The sequence below is a fragment of the Nesoenas mayeri genome (genome assembly GCF_963082525.1).
Source record: "Nesoenas mayeri genome assembly, chromosome: 3".
NCBI lineage: Eukaryota > Metazoa > Chordata > Aves > Columbiformes > Columbidae > Nesoenas > Nesoenas mayeri.
In genome coordinates this window covers 108,990,202-109,013,058 of record NC_137544.1, presented here as the reverse complement: position 1 = coordinate 109,013,058, position 22,857 = coordinate 108,990,202, and the positions used below count along the sequence as shown (strand labels likewise).

General features: G+C 43.6%; 1 protein-coding gene across 1 annotated transcript in view; it reads left to right on the top strand.

The window, feature by feature from the left end:
- Positions 1–2,564: 2,564 nt before the first annotated feature.
- Positions 2,565–22,857, top strand: part of LOC308038701 (tau-tubulin kinase 1-like) — a gene marked incomplete at both ends in the record, with an annotated part of 32,044 nt that continues 11,751 nt past the window's right edge. The window contains 3 exon segments of the mRNA XM_080341476.1: positions 2,565–2,579; positions 3,410–3,585; positions 6,182–6,740. Of these exon segments, the coding sequence (XP_080197602.1) occupies positions 2,565–2,579; positions 3,410–3,585; positions 6,182–6,740 (750 nt within the window).

The following is a 22,857-nucleotide window of genomic DNA, read 5'->3' as shown; positions in this document are numbered from 1 at the left end:
ACGTCTATGTCTGTGCAGACTGACAAATTTCTATGCAGACGTTTGATACACGAATGGCTACACGTGCAGCCATATCACGCAGGCTCTGCTGTTCTTTCACTAAATGACCTCTTTGGAAACGTTTCTCGGGTAGGGCTACCTCTCGGATATTTTTCTGGTATAACTGTGAAAAGTCAGCGCAGGGAAACCGTCTACATAAACACATTTCAATCCTGCCTTGTTTTGCTTTTGTCTCCTCTACCTAGATGATTCCCATTTTCTCTGTTCACTTGAGGTGTCATGATAGTTCTGTTGCACACAGGCACAACCAACACATACAAAGTGTCAGCAGACACACTCACTTGAGCACAACACCAGTGCAGATGCACACAGGAGACGAAATAAACACTCATGCATGTGGAGAGAAAGACGGACTCACATGCGGGTGAAGAAACGGATGGATTCAGCAGGCGCTAAGGCACACAGAGACTTTCAGGGACACTGTCTCCACAAGCACTGGGTCAAGTCTGCAGGTATCCTAGACATTGACAGTCGTGCCAGCACCTGTGACTGTGCAAAACTATCAGACGGTGACAGGAAAGACACTGCCTCTCACACAAGCACACAAGTGTTTGCCTTCAGCTATAGATCAGGGACAAGCTTGTGAAGAGATGCTCTGCTGCACTTTCTTGTTATGACATGTTCTGTTTCATTTCTCCTGTAGGCTGATTGCTAAGTGTCTTTCCTCAGGTGACTGTGAAGCATTTGCCGTGAATGAGAAGTACCATGACTCAGCGTTCAGTTCTGCCTATGTCTGTTGCTGATTCTTTCCTAGCAGAGCTCCCTTGCTCCATACGCAGCCACGTATGCGTCTGTGCTGTACGCTACACATCAACAAACGTGTATACCCTCAAGCGTGTCACTACGTTTCACATACGTCTTTCTGTCAAGAGACGGGAGTGGGCGCTCTTGCGGAAGTGTGCATGGGTGTGGCCAGGCGTTTGCTTTACGCATTGGTGTGTGAAAAGGGAGGTGCTTTTCTCTAGCTGCGTGTGCGTGCACGTGGCGATGTGTGCACACAGCTGGGTGATTGTGGAAAGGTTTCTGCGTGGTTCTCGGTGAGGAATCGTGTGTGTGCACGTGGACAAACGGAAGGCGTAGCAACTAGGTTCCAGCGCTGAAGTAGGCAAAAGGCAAGCTTTCCCATGCTATCCCTATACATAGTTGTGCAAAGCAAGCCGATAAGCCTGCGACCGTCAAGAGAGCTACAACGAAGCACGCCGAACAGAGCAAATACTAGCAGCTCATCTGATCACACATTGTTTCGGATACATGCTTGAACGCAAATACGTTCGTGCTTCTGTGAGATTGAAGACGTCCATCTTGAATATGTGATTGCGCACACCGATGCAATTGCTTGTTTCTACGTTCAGTCCAAGGGTGCGGGGCTTTCAGAACTGGGTCTGTGGAGACGTCTGCGGAGATGCCGCTGTCTGAACACGTACACTCCATTGTTTACCAAAACATAGGCAGACGCATTTGACCACGTCGTTCTGCATGCACAGAGGTACCAGTGTTCGGAAGAGACAACGTTATCGCGTGTGCACGCACAGAAGAAAAAGCAGACCATGAGCCTCTGTGTGAACATGAAACAGCTGTCTACACACTCGCAGACACGGGAACGTGCCTCAATGCAGTCACATCGCCACCAGCTTTTGAACACAGGCTCTGCTGGTTTGGGCCCTTTTCAGGCACAGTCCTGACTGCTGCGCACACTGCCGTTCATTCGCTACATCACCTCCGCGGAAACATTTCTCCGGTCGATGTACCGCTCAGCTTTCTTCTGGTGTAACTGTGAAATGTCAGTGCGGGGAATCCGTCTCTGTCGAGCAAACGTCAATCCTGAATCGGTTTTGCTTCGTTGCTTCTACCTAGGCGATTTTCCTTTCCTTTTCTCTGTTCTCTTGCGCACTCATGACTGTGCTGTGTTACACACAGGCACAGCCAACGCACACCAAGCGTCAAGAGACACACTCAGCTGAGCTCAACACTAGCGTAAGATGCGCATGTGCGATGAAATCCGCCCACATGCTTTTGGAGAGAAAGACATGGACTCACACGCGTATGGAGCGACGGATAGATACAGCAGGCGCTAAAGAACACAGACTTTCAGGCACACTGTCTCCACACAAGCAGGGACTGCTCTGCAGGTATCCTAGGCCTTGATTATCGAGCTTGAGCACACTAGACCTGAGCGAAACTCTCCAACACTTACAGGAAAGACAGATGATCTCCCACAAGCACACAAGTGTTTGCCCTCAGCTATAGATCAGGGATAATCTTGCTAAGCCTCTTTCCTCGGGCGACTGTGAAGCATTTGCCATAGGAGAAGGAGAGGTACCACGGAGCAGCATTCAGTACTGCCTGCGACTGTCTTTGTTCCTTTCCTAGCAGAGCTCCCTTGCATCTGTCCGCATGAGAAATGCAGGACTGCGCAACACGCGGAACCTTGACAAGAAACAGCACAGCTGTGCACTCCTTCCAGCTTTTAAGCATGAATATGTATTTCCGTTCTGTTTATCGGCATGAACAGGCAGCCAGTAAAACCTGCCATTTCCTACTACCTTCCACCAAACTACACTAAAATGCCTATTTGCAGCTTACAGTTGAGACACCTTTTTCCTCCTGTTTGTGACCCAGAATCCTAGAATTAGGTGCACAACTCTTGCAGTGGCACTATGATTGATTAAAAGAATTGCCAGAGTTGACTGTTGGTCAAACCAAGGAACAGGTAACACCTCTCCAGAAAGTGGACATGATATAGCAGTGGTAGCACCTTCTTTAATTTGAAAAGGATTTTACTGTTGTGACAGTTTAATATGATAGGATTGTGTTTCTGCTTCTCAGCCCCATGTCATGATGTCTCCTTTCACCTCTGATGGAAAGGAGAGTTGTGCTGCTGCCATTGGAAGGGAATTTCTTGCTCAAAACTGAATGTGAGTAACTAAAGGGTCACAGTCTTGCTTTTATGCGCATGTAGTATATATCCTGGAGGACTTTGTTTTGAGGTCCAAGATTTTAAAAAAATAAAATAAAATTTCAAACAGGGGCTCTTAGACATCTTGGATAAGCAGTTGGGGTTTGTATATGTAGCAGATTAGCCCATGATAACTCTTTTTGGTAACTGAAATGCAAAGGCTGCTTTGTAAAGATGTTTAAATATTTTGATTCATTTAAAATCCATACCTTGTTTTAATATTAGATAATTGCCAGGACATACAGGCCCTTGCATTCCTTCAGACATTGCTTGCGTAGATTGTGAAAATGCAGCTGAAATTATATCCTGGAAGAAAGCATAGAGCAGCAGTGAAGAATGGGAAATCCATGTCTCTGGTCAGATTTTGAAGTTCTCTGTGTTTACCTCCTACAGACTCAGTGTATGGTGGAAGAGGAGCAGAGAAATGGTGTCTGCCCCAGTTCCCCTGTCCGAGTGCCTCCAGAGTCCCCAACTGCACAAGTGCGCTCCCTAAGATACCGCCGTGTGAACAGCCCTGAATCAGAACGCCTCTCCACTGCTGATGGCAAAGCAGATCTACACGAAAGAAGGTTTGCTCACCCTCTGTAGCCTCCTACTGCTTTTACCCACCGTCTTGAGGACTGTGGAGACCAATCTAATCAGTAGATCAGCAGGCACTGGACGTTCATTTCTGGTTGGAGGTGCTCATGGGCTTTATGATCTTTCTGATGAGACTCATGTCTGCTAATAAGGAGAGTTAGTGGGAATGATTCTTACTCTGTCTCGGGATGGGAAGAACTCCACAGATAGAAGAAGGGACATTTGTTAGAGGGAAGGCAAAGGGTCAGATCAGAGATAATGTAAATAGTCACAAAACTTTTGGCTGGCCTGAGGTGGGAGGGAACAATGGATCTTTTTAGGATACAGACAAGGATCCATGTATTCTGAGAGCTAGCTGGCAGATCTTGATCTGCTGGGTTTCATTATTTCATTATTTTTCATCAACAGCAAGAATAATGTTAATTTTTCAGCATATAGTATTGCACTTGATACTTTCAGATGCATGGCAAAAAAATCAACAAAACCCCAATAATAATAATAATAATAATAATAATAATAATAATAAGAAGCTTTCTAAAGCATTGTATCCTGGAGAACGTGTTACAAGACACAAGCCTTTGGTGCTGGTTAACTCCTTTCATGTCCTTTGTTAATCAGTCTTCCTCTTTTCACTGGAAGTCAAGGCATGGACTGTGGTTGCAGGGCATACTGGTGAAATGCCCCCTCTAAAAGAGGCAGGGGGGAGACAGACCTTCTTCTCAGAGAAAATCTGACAGACTTCAGCCAAGAAGAACAGTCACAAGGAGGCCATAGCTAGAAATGGAGAAGGATCAAAAGAACTAGAGAGTGGATGAGCCCCCAGCGCTACCCTGTGTGTTAGGTACTGTTTTATTCTGGGTGGCTGGAGGAAGCTGTGATTCTTCTCTGTAATTCAGGAAGGATTGTTTGTGTTGCTATTAATAATTTAGAGCTTGAATAATAATTCTTGTGTCTTGGTACCTCTTCTTTTCCTTGGTCAGAAGAAAGGCACTTTAAAACAGGAAGGGAAAGAAGTCATTTATAACAGTCAGCAACACTAGTCCTGTATATTCACTGAATGCTTTCAACTCCTTCCTTTATTTCTCTAGCTCTTCCTTATCTACTCAGCATCATGCTAACTTAATATAGAAAATGTGTTTTACCCAAAATACATCCTTTTCTCCTGCCTTCTTACCTCAGCTTCTGTTTTAAAAATCAAGATATTTTTTCATCTTGCAAGTAGCCTGCACCAAGTATGTTGCAAATACAATCCCACTCTGTCACACAGTCTACTCATTATTCCATTTTTGACTTTTCATGACACAGACCTGAATCGCAGCACTGGGAAATTCTTCTGGCTTTCTGGAGTAAATTCTTCCACTCCAGGAGTCTCTCCTCTCCTGGGGAATGCATGAAAACATTGCCTAAGTCCAGAGTTTCCCTTACTTTTTTTAGCAATAGCTTTTAAAATCCAGTTCTTATCACGCACAGTGTATTCTTACTTTGTATACTTAGTGTTTCCTATTCACAATAATATATTTTCAAGAACTAACAAATACAACCTTGCTTCTTTCAGATCCATCAAGATGGCTTTTGCTGAGAACTTTGGTTTTGCTCGCAATTTTCTCTATATCAATCTTTGGTTCACCTCCTTCTCTAATTCCCCTTTCTTAGTCAGAAATTTGACATTGCAAGCGCCGTTATTTCCATCTCAGCTCTGACCTTCCTCTGTGTTGATGATACCGAGTTTTGCTTAGCAGCCTTCACCAAATGGTCAGTCACTTCTCTGTTTCCCCTCATGCTTTCTCACACATGGAAGGCTTTTCCCAGAAGAGTCTGCAAGGCTGTTTGGTCTTTGTTGAAATCCTTTTGTAAAATGCACTGCAGCTGTCTTTTTCTGACCAGCAGATGCTCTGCTTTTGTACAGCAAGCTGCTAACGGCTGTGGTGGACAGAGAAGCAAAGTTAGCAGCAGGTGCAGGCCAAATGAGAAGCATGGATTATACCACTGTGGAGTAGAGTGCTAGAAATGCCACTGTTTTTTCTTGCTAAGATGCTGCCAGGGCCATTGGGGCACAGGGAGCTTCCAGGGTCTCTTTGGAGGGTATTTCTGCATGGCTGGAGAAGCTGCTGCTATTTAGACTGTGAGTCGCTGAACTTTATGCTACCCATTGTAAAAGGGTACTAACTATATTTTCTTCCTGCTCCTCCAAAGTATTTTGGGGTCATCTGTGCACAATAGGATCGAAGATTTCTTCTGTCTTTGAAGAACTCCTGTGGCCACCTTAGAGGCTTCAATGGTCACTCAAGTGGTAGCACAGTGCAGCTGAAGAGGTTGTAAGAGCCAAGCAGAGACACTGTTAAGTCAGACAGTAGATTAAGGATTTAGGGAGTGTTTTCTTTTTCACAAACCAATAGTATTTACCAAAGGCTTAAGAGTATATTGGTGTTGTTGGGGGAAACTGGTTATCATCCTGTCATCTACAAGGAAGAGAGGTGCTGCATTGGCTCTCATACTGAAGCACTTTAGGGGGAACATCTTTTTTGCCACATAGATTCTAAAGAAATATTTTTGCTCAAGCCTAATGGTTTCATGTTCTGTCTTTAGATCTCGAATGGATTTACCTGGCTCTCCATCACGGCTTGTATGCTCCTCCCAGCCAGCCCAGATGCTGTCCATTGATACTGGCCAGGCTGATCGGCAGGCAAGTGGTAGGATGGATGTGTCTGCTTCGGTGGAACATGAAGCCTTCAGCAATGCCTTCCACTCAGTACCACTTGCAGAGGAGGAGGACTTTGATAGAAAGGAATGGGTTATCATTGATAAGGTGACAGAGCTGAAGGACTTTCACCCAGGTGCTGAGCCGAGCACCTCTGGAACCACAGATGAGGAGCCTGAGGAACTGAGACCTATTGAAGACGGTGAGGAGAGAAAGCGCTTAGGAGGAGATGCTGCAGTCAGGCCAAAGACGCATGATGGACGAGGTCGGGGTATGCAGCCTGTGACTGAGGAGGACAGTTCCCACAGACATGAAGGACCTTCTCAAACAGTATCTGACAGTAAACATGAACAGCAGATGGGAAGTCCAGCCCACTCTCCCCTACATTCAGCACCAGCTTTCCGACAAAGGAGACGAGAATCTGAACCTACTGGTCCTCAGAGACAGGTAAGATCCCTGGGTCTGTATTTTGTTGACTAGCATAGCATCATCTTAGAAAACCTCAGCTGTACTGGAGAAGTCTGTGACTCAAGCATGGATGCTTTTGTGAAACTGCTTCTAACAGTGCTTCTAAATGTTGTGAACAACTTAGAAGTGCTCCCTATAGCTAGTAACATCCCCTACAAAGGACACACTCTTATCAAGATCTTTCAGCTGATTTGGCACAGTGACAAGAGGAGAGCACAGCTGTGGTTGTAGGTATCTTAAATCAGTTCTCTTATTGCTCTACCACAGTGTTTTGTTAATAACCACTTAGCTGTATGCAAGTGTTGCCAGCCAATCTTCTCCACATAGTTTCTCAGCAGCAACAGCAGTGTCTGCCCTCTATTCTAATCACACATCAGCATTGGGCACAGCAATGCAAATCATGAAATAACTCCCTGAGATTAAACTTTTTTCTAAATACCTAATAAAAAGCTCAGAGGAACCAGCACACACATCACATCAACCTTACTTCTGTGATTGACATTGTTGTTAGCAGAACTCACAGAAATGTTCTTTACCTACTCTGTTTGTTCCAGATAGTTGTAGAGGGCTTTTTTCTTTTGGTTTTGCTTTTTTTCTGTGGTCCTCTGAAGATACAAAGAACTTCAGGCTTTAGTGGGAGGCAATCTATTAGATGACCTGGAAAAACTTTATATACTGTTGGGCTCCGAGTTCCTCTGTCATGTCTAATCTTCGTTTCTCAGACGTTCAGAAGAAGGCTGTCCCAGAATGTTTACTTCAAGAGACAATAAAATTGTTCTCCCAAGGGCTTTTTGTATTTGTAGGTTAATGAATGTGGGATCCATAAGAGCAGGCAAGTCTTGGGTCATGTACACAGTGACATCCTCCTGTGGCAGGCGTTTGGGCAGCCTGCTTGTTCCTCTCTGGAAGCTGTTAATTCCATGTCCTACTCCCTCTTGAGCTTATTCTCTAAAGGAGTGTTCACTGGACTGGAGCATGTTAAAAGAGCATCCTTCTGTTCAGGCCTTGACCAGATTCTTCTCTTCTCTGGATCCTGGAGAGGTACAAGAAAAAAGTGCTGTTAATTTGGGCAGCAAAACATGACTGATGCAATAAACTGTATGAAAAGAATCAAACCAAAGTGTTCCTTGCTGAGGTGTATGAGGCTACAGTACTTACAGGAAGGACAGAAATACTGATAGCAGGCTCTAGTGGGACTGTCCTGCTGAGCATGGAATAATAGTAGTACATGCTTCTCAGGAAGACTGCATCCAGTTGCAAGGTTCCTAGGTGGAGGTGTTTGCTTGTAAGAAGCCAAGATGTTGGATGACACAGATATCTGGAGCTTGCACAGGCAAGATCAGCATAATTGAAAGGGTCTGTGTCTGATTTTGCTCTGTCTGAACACTTATTAGGCTGGTCAGTGCAAGATCTGCAAGTTGTGATGAACACAGCAAGAGCCAGCTGGTAAGAACCAGCCGTAGGAACCAGCAGGAACACTTCACTGATGTATTTAGCATAGCTAAAGAAGGCTGGAGATGCCTTCTTGGCCACCGCACCTAATACAGCTATAAGAAATGACTGGGCGAGTTGGGTATGACACAGTATGAAGGCTGCTTATCCCTGCACGGTGATACTTAAAAAGCAGGCAAAAAAGGTAAATTAATGGGATTGTGGATGATTACTGCTAATATATTAGACAGCCTTGGCTCTCCAGCTGACTGAACATTTTTTTGCTCCTGTATTCTGAAATACTCTCTGGTTACTCCTGGACCTAACTTTGTACATATAGACCAACACTGGACTTCTTTGGCTGGCCAGGATTCAGTTGTGCATCCTTTGAATTCTGGATCCTTCAGTTGCTTCTATATACACAGCTTTGCAGTGTCATTCCTCTTTTTCCATTTGCTGTCACAGAGCCAACTGCCAACTCCGAAAGAAAGAATTACTTGGTGCCTGAAGGAAAGCATCAGCCTGTTCTCCTTAGGTGCGGCAGAGTTGGAGGGACAGTTGTTTGGGATGCTAATGATTTGACCAAGGAATTAACTAATGAAAATACTGAACGCCTCACTAGCAATGAGAGATGTTTCCTATAGCTCAGGCTTGGGCTTCCTCTGGGTTTGATTGAAATTGTGAACAGATAGTGTGTGTATGAGTAAATCTTCCTTATCTTTGGATATGAACTGAGCCTTTAAAATTATCACTAAATGCAGACCTACCATGATTAAGGTCCTAGGCCCTGTTGTACTGATTTGGGACCTCATTCTGGTCTCCCAGAAACTGGTGATCATCCATTGGTATCAGCAAAGTACAAACCGAGAGCAAATGGGTAATCCCTGCTCTCATGCTTTGTTCTGTTCCTCCATTCTCTGGCTCCAATATATAACCCATTACTTGTTGCTGGCAAAAAGACAGTCACCTCTGGATTATCATAGAATCACAGCATGGCTGAGGTTGGAAGGGACCTCTGGAGATCATCTAGTCCCACTCAGGATTGCTCAGGAGGGCGTACAATCAGAATCTCTCTGAGGATGGAGACTCCGCAACCTCTCTGGGCAACGTGTTGCAGTGTTTAATCACACTGATGGTAAAAAACCTTTTTCTTATGTTTAAATGAAATTTCCTGTATTTCAATTTCTGCCTATTTCTTCTTGTCCTTTCACTGGGCACGACTAAGAAGAGTCTGGGTCCATATTCTTTTTCCCATCAGGTATTTATAAACGTTGGTGAGAACCCCCATGAGCCTTCTCCAAACTAAACAGTCCCAAGCCTCTCAACATTTCCCCACATTAGGCCTCTTTTATCCCACAGGCAGCCTTCCACAGCCAGGAGAGTGCCACAAATAGAGTTATTTGAAGTTGTGCGTGTCTTGACCCTGAGAGGGCAGGAGCTGAGGAGCTTATGAGCCCTTCCCAGCCATTCCCCGCCATTGACTTCTCTGCTGAGAGATCAAGCAAGGATGCTCAGCATGAAGACCTGTGTTGGTAATGCCATGGGTAAGGCAGGAGGCAGTCAGAGGCACATTGCACAGGCTGCCTGGGACAGATCATAGAATCACAGAAACATAGAATGTCCTGAGTTGGAAGGGACCCACAAGGATCGTCACATCCAGGTCCCGTCCCTCCATTGGACAACCCCAAAATTGACACCACATGTCGAAGGGCATTGTCCAATCACTTCTTGAATAGTGTCAGGTTTGGAGCCGTGACTACCTCCCTGGGGAGCCTGTTCCAGTGTTCCACCTGGGAGTCCAACTTGACCTCTAATCACTGTTTTTCTTCCATAAAAATCTGTGCTGAGACCCTCACTGAGCCAAGAAAATATTCTCAGTTCAGGTGCTGAGCCCATGGGTGCCCCCACGCTCCTGACCTTCATCATTGCCTCATCTGAGGGATGCTATAGTTGTGATGTTGCCCAATACCCTTGGGAGCAGCACGGCTGGTTAGGGGATGTCCACTTCATTGACAACAGTGTTGATGCTGTTCTCTTCCTCTGTTGGTTTGAGTTGGCGATGATTATTCCTTGGAAAAAGACACGTAGACACAGGAGAGGGCTGCCTCACAACAAGGACAGGGCTCAAGCATTTTGGGTGATCTGTAGAGCCTCTCTCTCATGTGTTGTAGAGCCCTGGGTTGGCCCAGGTCTCTTACCTGGCTGAACTCTGATTTGCACTGATGACTGAAAGCTGAGCAGGGCTTTCTCTGGGTTATATTTTGGGCCTGGTGGCCTCTGTGTCCCCAGACACTGGAGCAGTGATAAGGGAAATCCCTGCTGAAAGACAGCAGGAGGAAAGGACAGAAACTACAAATTCACTGGCTCCAAGGCAGAAAGAAGAAAAGCTGGGTATATAAATATTATTTATACGTGTTTATAGTATAGAAATATATATATCATAGTATATTAATATATATTGTGTCTAAATAATCAAGCAATGGATAGAACCAAAACACAGCAGGCTCTCAGGTTCATAACCATGGGCAGAAGAGGCAGGCTGGGGAAGAAGGCAACAGGAAAAATGCTATATGAAAAGGTGCTGTGTGTCTTGGTGTCCCATTGTCCATGGGCTGCTCTGAGGAGACCTGAGGTACCATTTCTCAGTGGTGAGAAATGGGCATTTGCAGAAGGAGACAGACTCTCATTGCCCCTCACTCAGTGTCTTTCCTGTTGAGCTGCATTTGGTGCCTGTTGTAGATTATGTGATTCTTTGATATGCAGCTCTTCCAGCTTCCATCCATGTGAGAAGAGCTTGCCAGCTGATGGAGAAGGATCTGTGTAGAGTTGTCCTCTGTCCCTTAAGCTTTTTAGATTCAGGGTCCTTGTCCATCCATGTGTTAGGAATAAAGGATCAACAAAAAGTGATACTGTAAGAGAAGTAATTCTTATGTATGGTCCTTATATATATACAGGTCATAACAATTGGAACTTCAAGCTCAGTAGAAATTCCTAATTACATTTTAAATCTTTTACATCTATGGAGGCCTATCAACATCACATTTTTCCAGGACTTCCCATGCTGCTCCTGTCCAAATGGCCTGATGGAAGGTGGTCCAGCCTGATTTCTGCCAAGGGCAGAGGGATAAAAGGGCACAGCACCTCCAGCGTTGACTGTGCAATTTAAGCATGTCTGTAACCTGAGCTTCAGCCAAGAGGCAGCAATACCTAAGTGCGCTTGCTGATGGGGCATTGCGATTTGCCCCTTCGTGGCCTGGGCAAGGCCCTTGGTACTGTGCTGTGAAGGAGGTCCATCTGGGTAGCTGGAGTGATTAATTTTGATCTGAGAAGTCTTCACCACGTTGAGATGATACATTGGAAATCATGAAGTATGCTGAGCCCAAACATGGAGCAAAAAGTAATAAGAACAATTCTGGTATACTTAGCTGTGCAGCCTCCAAACAGTATACCCAGGACTGAATTTCTACAGCATCTATGGAGAGATTATTTGCTTTATGACAAATTATAGCCGCTGTCTAGAATTTCTTTGTCTCTCTCAAATACTTTGTATAACAGTATTACATCATTATTATTATCTGAGAGTCTGACCTATGCAGTGAAATGCAGTACATTTAGGACTGTAAATAATTGCTCTTCACGTTTAATGCCCACCACAAACTTAGGAAGATAAGATACCTGCCTCAAAGCACTGCAGAGATATTGAAGGTGACAGGAAAGAGATGAGACTGGATGAAGTTCAGTTCTTTTTCTCATATCATTTGCAAAGGCAACATCTCTAGTAAGATAAGGAGAACTGTTTTGGATGAAGAAAATACAATATTGCCTTTTCACATTTCTCAGTTACATTTTGAAACCTACAGAGACTGCCTGAAAAAAAAAAAAACCAAAACACGCAGCACAAGGAAGGGAATGGATTTGAAAGCAAAAAGGTAATTCTAGGAAAAATGATCTGTTTTTGGAAACTGAGGTTGCTGACCCCTGTGAAAGTGCTAGTTTCATAGCAGAGGCAGAAAGAAGAGGAAGGACTTAGCATTTTCAGGGTGAAGAATCTGAAGTCATTCCTGTAACGTCTCTGTCTTCTAGTCAGTATATAGGAAGGTAGGGACTGCAATTTCATCCTTGCACAAGTTGTGCTCTGTGAGTATATTTTCCGTGTTCTCCTGGCCATCCCATGATCACAGAAACAGAAAAGGGACCTAAGAATGCATCTTCTCCTCATGTCCTCCTGTGGCTCTGTGTTTTGTATTTCTCGCTGAAAGAAGAATTATACTCTGCCAGCCTTTACAGCTGCTGCCTTTCCCCTGCTTATCAAAACTAGAAGCAAGTACTCAATATAAAAGTGTATCAGGGGACCAGCAGTTTAAGTGTCAGAGAAGAAAAGTCCACCAACAGCTCCCGAAGTTACCTTCCCAAATCTCTGGAGCAAGTTTTATAAGACTTATTGAAAAAAAAAAAAACCAACTAAGAATCCTTCACTTTTAAATACACATAATCATTTTAGCACCACATGTTTCACCATTTCTCTTACACATGGTTTCCAGGTGTGTTCAGACTTTGACTGTTACCTGTTTGCAAGATGTGTGAGTAGCCGAATGATGTGTCCAGATGAGTGATGCCAGAGGAACAGAGAGGTGAGGCAGGTAGCCTGAAGAGATAGAGAAGGGGACTGACATAGCAGAGCTTGACACTGCTGGTGTCGCTTGTGTCTGCATGTGGCTGAGGAGAGCAGGGCAGGCCTCCTGTAATGGCAGACTCCTGTGGTGCCCATACGTGCCCTGCGAATTTACAGATGCAGAGCAGTAAGTAAGCCCCACTTAGGCATTTTACATCTGCTGGCGAAGATGCCTGCAGCATGCGCATCACAAACCAGGGGCGAGTCAAGTCTTTGCCTGACACCTTTTCCTCCACTCTTCTTGGTCTTTTTCAGTTGGAGGAGGACAGGCCTTCTCAGCACTCCCTCCCGAGGTACAGCCCCCTGAGAAGACTGACGTCCTCCGTTTTTTCCTCCTCAACTCTGGAGACAGAACACTACCCTCACGTTGGTGGCACTTTCATGCAGCACAGCCGTTCGGCGGAGAGCAGCCCCGTGCGCATGCCCCACCGCAGGCACATGCCCCTCACGGCAGGAAACCACAGACTCATGCCTTCCGTCCTTCGCATTTCCAGGTCCCAGCCCCAGCAGGTGTGGGCCCGCTTCACACACAAAACATAGCCTGTTCAGGGAAGCAGCAGCCTCCACAATGCAATAATAGATCCCCACCTGCCCACAGTGTGTCACCACTTAATGCAATACTGAATCCCAGACAACACCGGCCTAAGGTACTGTTACTTCCAAAGCCCTGGCAGCCAAACCCCACAGAGACTGAAAACATCTGGTTTTCTAAACCTCCCAGCAACCTGGGTGAGAGGCAGGAGCATGGCCGAAGATGAGAACACAGATGGTGAACATGTGATATATATGAAAGAGCTGAATGCCAGGGCTCTTCTCAGAGACTCGCTTGCATGTCCTGCAACCTTGGGGTAGAAAGTGCAGGGCTGCCTTGCCGAACACGTGCAATCAAGCCACAAACATTGTCAAATTATGACTGGAGTGGAGAGACTGTGGAGGTATCAGCAAGCGTTACCTTCACTGGGCAAATTGGTTCAAGCATCTTTGTTGGTGTCTTACTCTGGGCCAAATCTGTAGGCAGTTTTACTCCATGTAGAAATAGGCAGACTCCTACTGGAAGCTCACCTGAGGCAGGACCTCAGGATTTGTCCCTCTTATGGAGTTATGATCATGTATCTCTTTGTTGCTTTGGCTTTGGAAATCTCCTTGCTTTTTGTTGCAGTTTGGTTTCCACACAGTCACCACAAATTTCTGTCTCTCTGGTTTTGCCTCTGTTATGTGACAGTGGACCCATTTGTCTGCTCTCCACTCCTGAGCTGGATAGCAAGGATTTTCTTACCAATCCAGCCGTATATTCCTTTGTTTCTAAATTCCAGAAATTTTAGGCACCTGCAGATTTTCAATGGCAGAGGAGCCCTGCATCTTGGCCTTGCTTGGAAATGCCTGTGATAACAGATCTCACTTGAGAAATAAGTGGCCTAAATAAGCAGTTAGTATACAGAGCCCCTGTCTAAAACTGACTTGAGTCTCAGAGGAAAAGGGAGATCAAAGTTAATGTAAATTGTTATAAGTATCCTTATTTCCCCAGATTGCAGGGCTATATTGCCCTTCTCAGTATAGCTGCAGTGTAAAACATCAGGCTGTATGAAGACCTGTAGTTAAGCGAATGTAGTAACCATCTTCTACTGAAATGAGCCTTAGGACCAGTTTTCTGGGAGAAGAGGCAGTATGGATGTTAAGGTTAAAGAAGAAGGGGTCATTGCTGGTGCTCAGGGCTTTAGGAAAGTGCAAGTCCAAAATAAAAAATTCTGCAGGAAGCATATAAGCAGAGGATACAGACAAGAAAACATACAGAAAGCTCAGGCAAATGAGAAAATGGCATGGGATAAGTAGGGGTGTTAGAAGAAAGTTGTGACATGGAGGTGTTACTGCATAAGTATGGTATTTCCAGTGGAGTTACAGTCTTCCTTCCAAATACTGACTTCTGTAGGTACATCTACTCTGCCTGAGGCTCCCTTAATCTTGGATTCACCCTTCTGTAAGCAACCCCAGACAGTGCAAGCCCTGACAGGGTGGGTGGTGCTGGCCGAAGCTCGTAGGACCTGGCCTGGTGGGTCTGTGTGCCGCAAGATGTGCTCAGGCACAGTCGTGCCACAGAGCATCCTGCTGGGTAGAGGGATGGAGATGGAGAGGGCAACACACCCTCATTGAGAAGATTCAGCGTAGGCATGACTGGTCTCTTCCCACAGTCATTCTTGAATTTAAATTTATTTTGATTTGCTGCAAGAACATGAGTGAACAGCACACTTTACTGCCCAGCCAGAATTTTTACCTGCAATTTGTTGATCAGTTTTCTTTTTAAAAAACCCACTGGGCATTGCCAGAAATATGATTGAATTTACCAGTAGCCTAGTCTTATTTGGCAGTTCTTCTCTTGTCAAGCACAGAAACCAGTGTGTGCACAGGCACGTCGCAAGAAGAGCCAGAGGCCATGAATACAATTGCAAAGAGCAAGCTTTATTTTAGTTACCTCTCTACTGGAGGATCTCCGAAGTGGCACCTAAGCTCCCATGCAGAGGTGAGACAAGCAGGGATGCAGGCGCTGCAGTGATTCAGCCCAGTTAGAAGATCACTAGGCCGGCTGCGCTTGCCTATATTTCAAGGCTGAGAGCAGACGCAGCCTCTTGCTGTGCTCGGCTCTTTCTCAAAACAAAGCAGGAATCTCAGACATTATAAGGTGCCATAGGGTTTCTCTCAGGCCTGTGTTATCTAATACAGAGTTTCTACTTGTCAAACACACAAGATCACCAAAACAATTAGCGTGATGTATGTGCTTTCTTTATACCCCAGCTGCAGGTCACTTGAGTGTGTTTACATTTCTCCTCCTCGCTCCATCTTCCGCAATTCCCATACACCAGAAAGAGCAGGGCTTTGCCTTTCTCAAAGCGACATGAGAAGGAATTATTTCCTTGAGTAGACTCTGCTCTGATGTTATTTTTTCCATGCTCAGTAGGGACTTAAATAGAACAGCAGATTCCAGAGAAAATGGAGTTTGTGAAAGAAGTAGATTTAAAATCAGTAAATTTAATAACTTTTAGTTCGTAGTCTCCAAAACACTGGTGTTCACTTTTCCAGATAAATTTTAAGGAATGAAAATTTCTGTTGTTTTATTTTTTAAAAATCCATTTTTAGTTTCACTAGCGAGAAAAGGCAACAAACTCTAAGCTGCCCCTTAGACAAAAACAATGACTAGCTGATAAGTTGCTCCATACATAAAATTTAAAGGGCAGTAATCTAATGCTACTCATTGTGTCTATATATAAAACTGTTCTTGCCAAGTAAACTTGAAACTCTTCTAAGTTTGAAAGTCTGATTGATAAAGATGGTTGATTTATATTGACTTCACTAAGACGTTCTTCTAGTTAAAGTTATTAATAAATTGAAAACCAACTAACCAAACAAAATATGTTTATATGTTGCTATCTCTCAGAAGTGGTGATGTTTCTCATTAGGACTCCTGAACTCCTGCCCTTAGCTCAGCACTATTCTGTGCCTTTAATGGTTGTCAAGAAGAGAAAAGAAATCACTAAGGAGAAAGTTCGCAGTGGCAGGAAAATGGGTGACTTCATAAAATAATGCAGGCCAGCTCTGCATAAAGGTCTGGATCATTTGATGAGTTGCTTGCATTCAAACTAATTATTGCATTTAGCCAGGGACAAGGTCATGTTTTGAATACAAAGAATATGGGTCACATGCTCAGAGTGGGAGAAACTGTGCCCTGGGAGGTGCTGTCTCCCAAAATGAAGTGGGAGTTACTGGAAAAAATTACCTGCATGTAAGTTCTCATTATGTTGCTAAAGCAAAAACAAAACAAAACAAAACAAAACAAAACAAAACAAAACAAATATATATATATGTGTATAAGCAGGAAAATTAAGATATGAGCAGAGAGGAGATCTTTTATACTGGTGAGCTCTCTACCAGGCATCGTATCCAAGTCTTGTATGGAAATTTTTTAAAAAATATTTTCAAAACCTAAAAAAGGAGAAGTGATGCAAAAATTTTTTGATTCTGTAAAACCTGCCTTGTAGAATGAGCGTGAAGAAATGCAGTCTGTCATTAAAGACAAAACTAGAAAGTGACATGGCTGGTGTTAAGAGTTACCTGAAGAGAGCAAGACCATTTTCTAATCTGCCAGGCAAAGATATGGGTCTAGTTGCTGGAAGATAAAGTAACAAAGGTCAAACTAGAATTAGGATGCTTGTTTTAAAGATGTAAGTGGGTGGTAAACAGCTGAAATACATTATTAAAGACATTGAATTCTTTGCCGTTCAGATTCTGTAAGGTGTGATATTGATTTCTAAAGCAATCCTGTTAAACTATCCAATTTGGGCTGTATATCAAAAGAACTGGACATGTTGCTGTCACCTAGGTTTTATGGAAAGTTTTATTTCATGGTCAATATGGCTTTCACAATTCAATTCTGAACAAATTAATTGGTGCTAAGGGCTGGAATCCTGATGTTACAATACTCAATTTGCAGACTTTTTTAACATCTTCCTCTAATATTGTAATGATTACTATGGAATCCACATATTGTTGAGGAACAGTTGGAAAATTAAATAAATGTGAAAATAGCTATCTTTTTTATATATATGAAAAAGTAATAAATAAATATTAAAACTAGTTACAGTGCAATTCTAAAAAAACTCTGTAGATTACATTTATATTGCATTTATTTATTGTGTTTCATTTATAATGACTGCAAATATAAATGTAAATATCTCCAAAATCAGTTGTAAAAAAAAAAAAAAAAAAAGGAAGTAGCAATCAGTCATTTCCCATTGAAGGCTATGCTTTCGTGGTTAAGTTAGGAGAACAAAAGTGTTGGTTCTCTAAGAGGTGCCCTCCTACCTCCACCCCATCCCATCCAGCCCTTTCCCCTGTGCCAGTGTTCATATGGCTGCATGGACCTGCACAGGGAGAAGGAAAGTTGTTTTCAGCTTTGATTCATCTCCTGCTTTGGTTCATCCTCCATTTGCACAACCAAAAGCACTGGCAAGCCAGGGTCAGCAGGGAAAAAAACAACCCATGGATGGCTGTCAACAGGAAAAATTGTCACGGGGTTATGGGCTGAAACATTAGTTGCACTAGTTCCTTTTATGTTTGGGAAGGTTCCTGAAGTGCTTCTGCTGGGGTAAGTCAGTGTAAATCAATACTAGTGAAATAAAATTTCAACATCAGACTTGTAGACAAATTGTGTTTATCAGAAGGGTCCAAGAACAGGGTTTGTATCCTGAAAGAGATGTTCCTGTCTTTACTTCCCATTGTACATAGCACTTGTTCTTGTCAGAATGCAAAATGAGGATTGAAATGAGCATCTGCCACTCCTTTATGATACAGAGATCATTAGCATCAGCACAGGTATCTGTTGCTGAGATCTCCTGTTCTACTTCAGTGAGCAAATGCATATCAGTTGTATATACATACAAAAGCCATATTTTTATATCTTGGTCTCTTGGCTCCTTTCACTTTCTTTGCAGAATGGGAGATATTTCCAATGTATCACTCTCTCCCTGGCCTCCTTTCCACAGGAAGGAGCTACAGAGAGGTGATTTTTGTGAAAATGTGGATTAAGCTGGCATGGCTGGGGTAAATGTAGTTACGCTAGCACACATTCACTTTCAGTATAGAACATTTTGGTGGGAGGGGGATGGGTGAAAATAGGCTATAATGACAAAGGTGCAATTTTGCAGATGCCAGCACATTTGCATTAGGAGTATCTTGCTGATATACCCATGTTGATGAAGTCCCTAATATGAACCTGACTTTGTCTGCCATTCTCATACTTTTTTGCCAGTTTTGAGGGGCAGGTAAGTGGAAGAGTTTTGTTGCTTCTCCTCTTTCACTGTGTGAAGTCATTTTTGATGACAAAATAGAATAGAAATGCCCTGTCAGACAGCCATATAGGTGATATAATCCCAGCCCTGCGCTACCTCTTCATAATGAAAAGCTTCTCTTGCTCTTCCACTCTTTCTCTTGGTTGTGAGTCTCAATCTGGACATTGTGGTGGTCAAGGCTGCTGCAGTTCTGTTGCTCTGAAGGGGACGAACTGGTTCAAAGGTTGTATTTGTTGGGCTAAGTCTTGGTGGTTCCTAGAGGCTTCCAACCTGGACTGTTGCTTTCCTTTCATGTGACAGATTTTGACTCCCAGACCTGTCCTTCAGCTCTTTCCCTGTAGTCCATGTGGTGATTCTTGAAGAGTCCCCAAGAACAGAGGCAGATCAACCCACCTCTCAAATCCTGTGTCCAAATGGCTTTTGAGGAGTATATAGGAAGCTTCTCTAGCTGCTTTTCAGTTACTAGGTACTCAGCTGAGGGTGGGAGTTTAAGGGCAGATTTTCCCTTCCAGTGCATTGAGGCAGTAGGCACAGCCTGAGCTGTGAAGGATGTTGGCAGTTGCCATCTTGCCAGCACAGGATGAAGAAGCTGTGCTTGGACAGCTAGGCTCCAGACTGAATTTGAGGTAAGGCAGCTCACTCCAGGAATGGCTGACATCTAGCTTTGGGATCATATCCGTGAGCAGGGATATTGCTGCTCAGCTGCCACCCAATTAGCTTATGTTGGTAGGCTTCACATACAATGTGGCAAGGAAGCAGAACCCCCTCATCTTCACCTGGGTGCTTGAGAAGATCTCTTAGATCTAGTTGCCTCTTTGTTCTCCTTTGCCTGTCCTGGCCCTTCCCCATATCACAACATTATTTTTACTCCACTTCACTTGCCAGTTTGTGTCCCACTCCACACATTCACCTACCCCTGAGGTTCACCTCCATTGCCATTCATGATGTCTTATCCCTCACATCCTTATTGCATCCCTCGGTACCCGCATTGCCTCCTGCCTTTGCTGTTTCCAAGAATACACGAGGCTTGCTTCCTGCATCAGTTTCCTATGCATTGCATATCTCACATTCATAGAATCATAGAATGTCCTGAGTTGGAAGGGACTCATAAGGATCATTGAGTCCAACTCCTGTCCCTGCATAGGACAACCCCACAGTTCACACCACGTGTCTGAGGGTGTTGTCCAGCCTCTTCTTGAACACTGTCAGGCTTGGGGCCATGACACCTCCCTGAGGAGCCTGCCACAGTGCTCCACCACCCTCTGGGTGAAGAACCTTTTCCTAATGTCCAGTCTAAATCTCCCCTGGCACATCTTCCTGTCATTCCCTTGGGTTCTGTCATTGGTCACTAAAGAGAAGAGTTCAGTGCCTGCTCCTCCTCCTCCCCTTGTGAGGAAGCTGTAGGCAGTGATGAGGTCTCCTCTTAGTCTTCTCTTCTGCAGGCTGAACAAACCAAGTGACTTCAGCTGTTCCTCATATGGCTTCCCCTCCAAAACCTTCACCAACTTCATAGCCATTTATTGCACCATACAGTCCCTGTAGAACTTTGATCAGCCTCTTGCTTTCCCTCCCTCTGATTTCCTTGAAGGAAACAGTGGAAAATGGCACATTTTGGCACTTGGAGCAGTCTCAGCTCTACATGGAGTCTGTGTGAGGAATAGTGATCATGTTGTTTAAAGGCAGTTTGGTTTCAAAGACGACAGTGGAAGATACCATCTATTTCCAGGACAGTTTCACAAGTTTCAAATCCTGGAATCCTTAGGACTCATCAAACTCCTCAAAATTATTGTGTCCATGAGCAGCTGAATGTAGAGAACTGGCAATGCTCTTTCAGTTAATACACAGCTGCCATCTGTGATTGCAAACCATGTAAACAGCTGGTTAAACACCACTTCTCTTGTTGTGAGCTTGTGTGCTTTATTTTTCTGTGAGTCACTTCTCTCCTGTTTGACATGCGGGACCAATAGAGGAAGTCAGTGGCAAACAAAGCCTTTTCAGAACATGTAAAGATGAGGCCAGATATGAGAGTTTGATTGCACAGAGAGAATTTCAGGAGGCAGAATATTATTTCATGATCTGGAAATTGTCAGGACAGTGGGTGGGACCTATATACCAAATAAAACAAATGTCATACAGGCATTTCTTTCACTGCAAATCACCAGGAACTTCACTTGCTCTCTCATGTAAAAATGCACTATTTGAATCTGATGCTGTGATTCTGTGTAAATAAATTAAGGCAAGAAAATATAAACATTGCTAGTTTAGTCTTGTAAAATAGCTCAACAATAGGATGCACTATGAGACTGAAGATCAGAAAGCATGAAATGATATGTTCAATCCTTTTCCTATTTTCTAATGTCCTTCCCTCTCACGCCTCCATCGATTAATCTTCCATGATGTGTATATATGGAATTTTTAAGTGCTTGGCAGTGGTACAAGATTATTCCTGAAAATAGAAGGTGATTTTCTACTGCTCATCTGGAGGGACTGATGACAAATACTCACTGTATTTGTCCAGAGGGTTTAGCATCTCCTCCTTAGGCTACATTCATATTACAGCAACATAATACTGTGTCAATGACTTAATTTATTTTTATTGCAAACTGCTGGGTTAGATGAATGACACATTTTATTAATGGTTGTCAGTGGAGATTTACTCACGCCACTCTCAGAACTTCACCTGGAGCTGAAACTATTTTGCAACTCTCACATTGAATAAGAAAGGGCTCTTTTATCCCAATCTACTCAAAAGAGAAGCTATTATTTTTATTTTACCTTTTCTGTTTTTCCTTTTGTGACAAATGGGAAAGAACTATTTGGAGATCACTATCATATATATCTCTGCTTGGCAGTAACAGATGGCTTCAAAGAGGCTAGCTGAAGAAAATAAAATTGCATTTCCTGGCAGACAAGGTCTGAAGCCTTGAAAATCATGGATCCTGTTAGTGTTTATAGTGAATAAATTGCCCTGGATATTTCTCAGCTGGAGAACATGGTGTGCTTTTCTTCTTGACCCGCTTCCCTTGTAGTTGCCAACCCTTCCCCAGAGTGGCTGGAGGAGATGATAGTTTCTGGAGAAGCTGACCAAAGTAAGCCAGATGTGTTTCCTGGTTTCACTGTTGTCCCCAGGGTGGTGTCAGGATGCTTTTTACCAGAGCTTCCATTTCTGGTTGTATGTGTGTTTATATGTGTCCATGACCCACCCATGAAATACAAATGGCCATGCATGGTCATGCCTTAAAGAAACCTTTCTGTGCCGGTAATGGGCCACTTTGCACACATCCAAGTACTCAAAAGGCTATTGCAAAGAACAAATCTCAATCAGTTACAGAAATTATCATGTTGTCTGGTTCAAATGGCACACCTGGCATCCTTTGCATGTTGCAGATCTGATTTTGGCAACCTGGCCCAGCCCACTTTTCTTAATTCAGTGTCTTGTAGCATACCTATCCCTCCATTCACCATCTGCTGGTGGCAGAGTATTCTGGCGATAGGAACGGTGCTGCCACTTAGGACATAATTTATTAGTATGCAAACGCCTATTTTGGGTAATGTTAAAACATTAAATAAAATGTGTAAAGGCTGATCACTGCAGTACTACCTTCCTTTTTGTTGCATTTTTATATCATATGTTTTGTGTTTGGTTTGCTATAACACACACATTTGCAGTTCCTTGGGACAGTGCAAAGATTAATTTCTGGGAAATGTTTCTAAGTATTATCTGATGTATTGCAACTCCTTTGTATTGAAAAAATGATGTTACAATAAATGTACATTTTGAACAAGCTGCTAACCATGTAACCTGGGGATTGGAAGCAATCCCCATTTTACATTCACTTGCATGTCTTTTAGTGTTTGAAAAGAAAATGGTTTTATGTTTGGAGGGGTTTTTTTCACATGCAAAGTGTTTCAAGTTGGTTACCTCACCTAGTGCACTTGCCTCATAAGAATCCCCAGGGCTTCCTCCAACAACTCCAACAAGTTTCTCAGTTTAATTATGAGTGCAATTAATGATCTGGCATTGTGGAACACAGTAATGGCAGATTTCCCCTGAACAAGTCAGATAAGGAGGATTTCTGTGGGGCTCTTGCCCCTTCAGCTTGGTCATTCCTGAAAAAAAAAAAAAGCCAGATCAGGTTCTTATTCAGCACTGCTG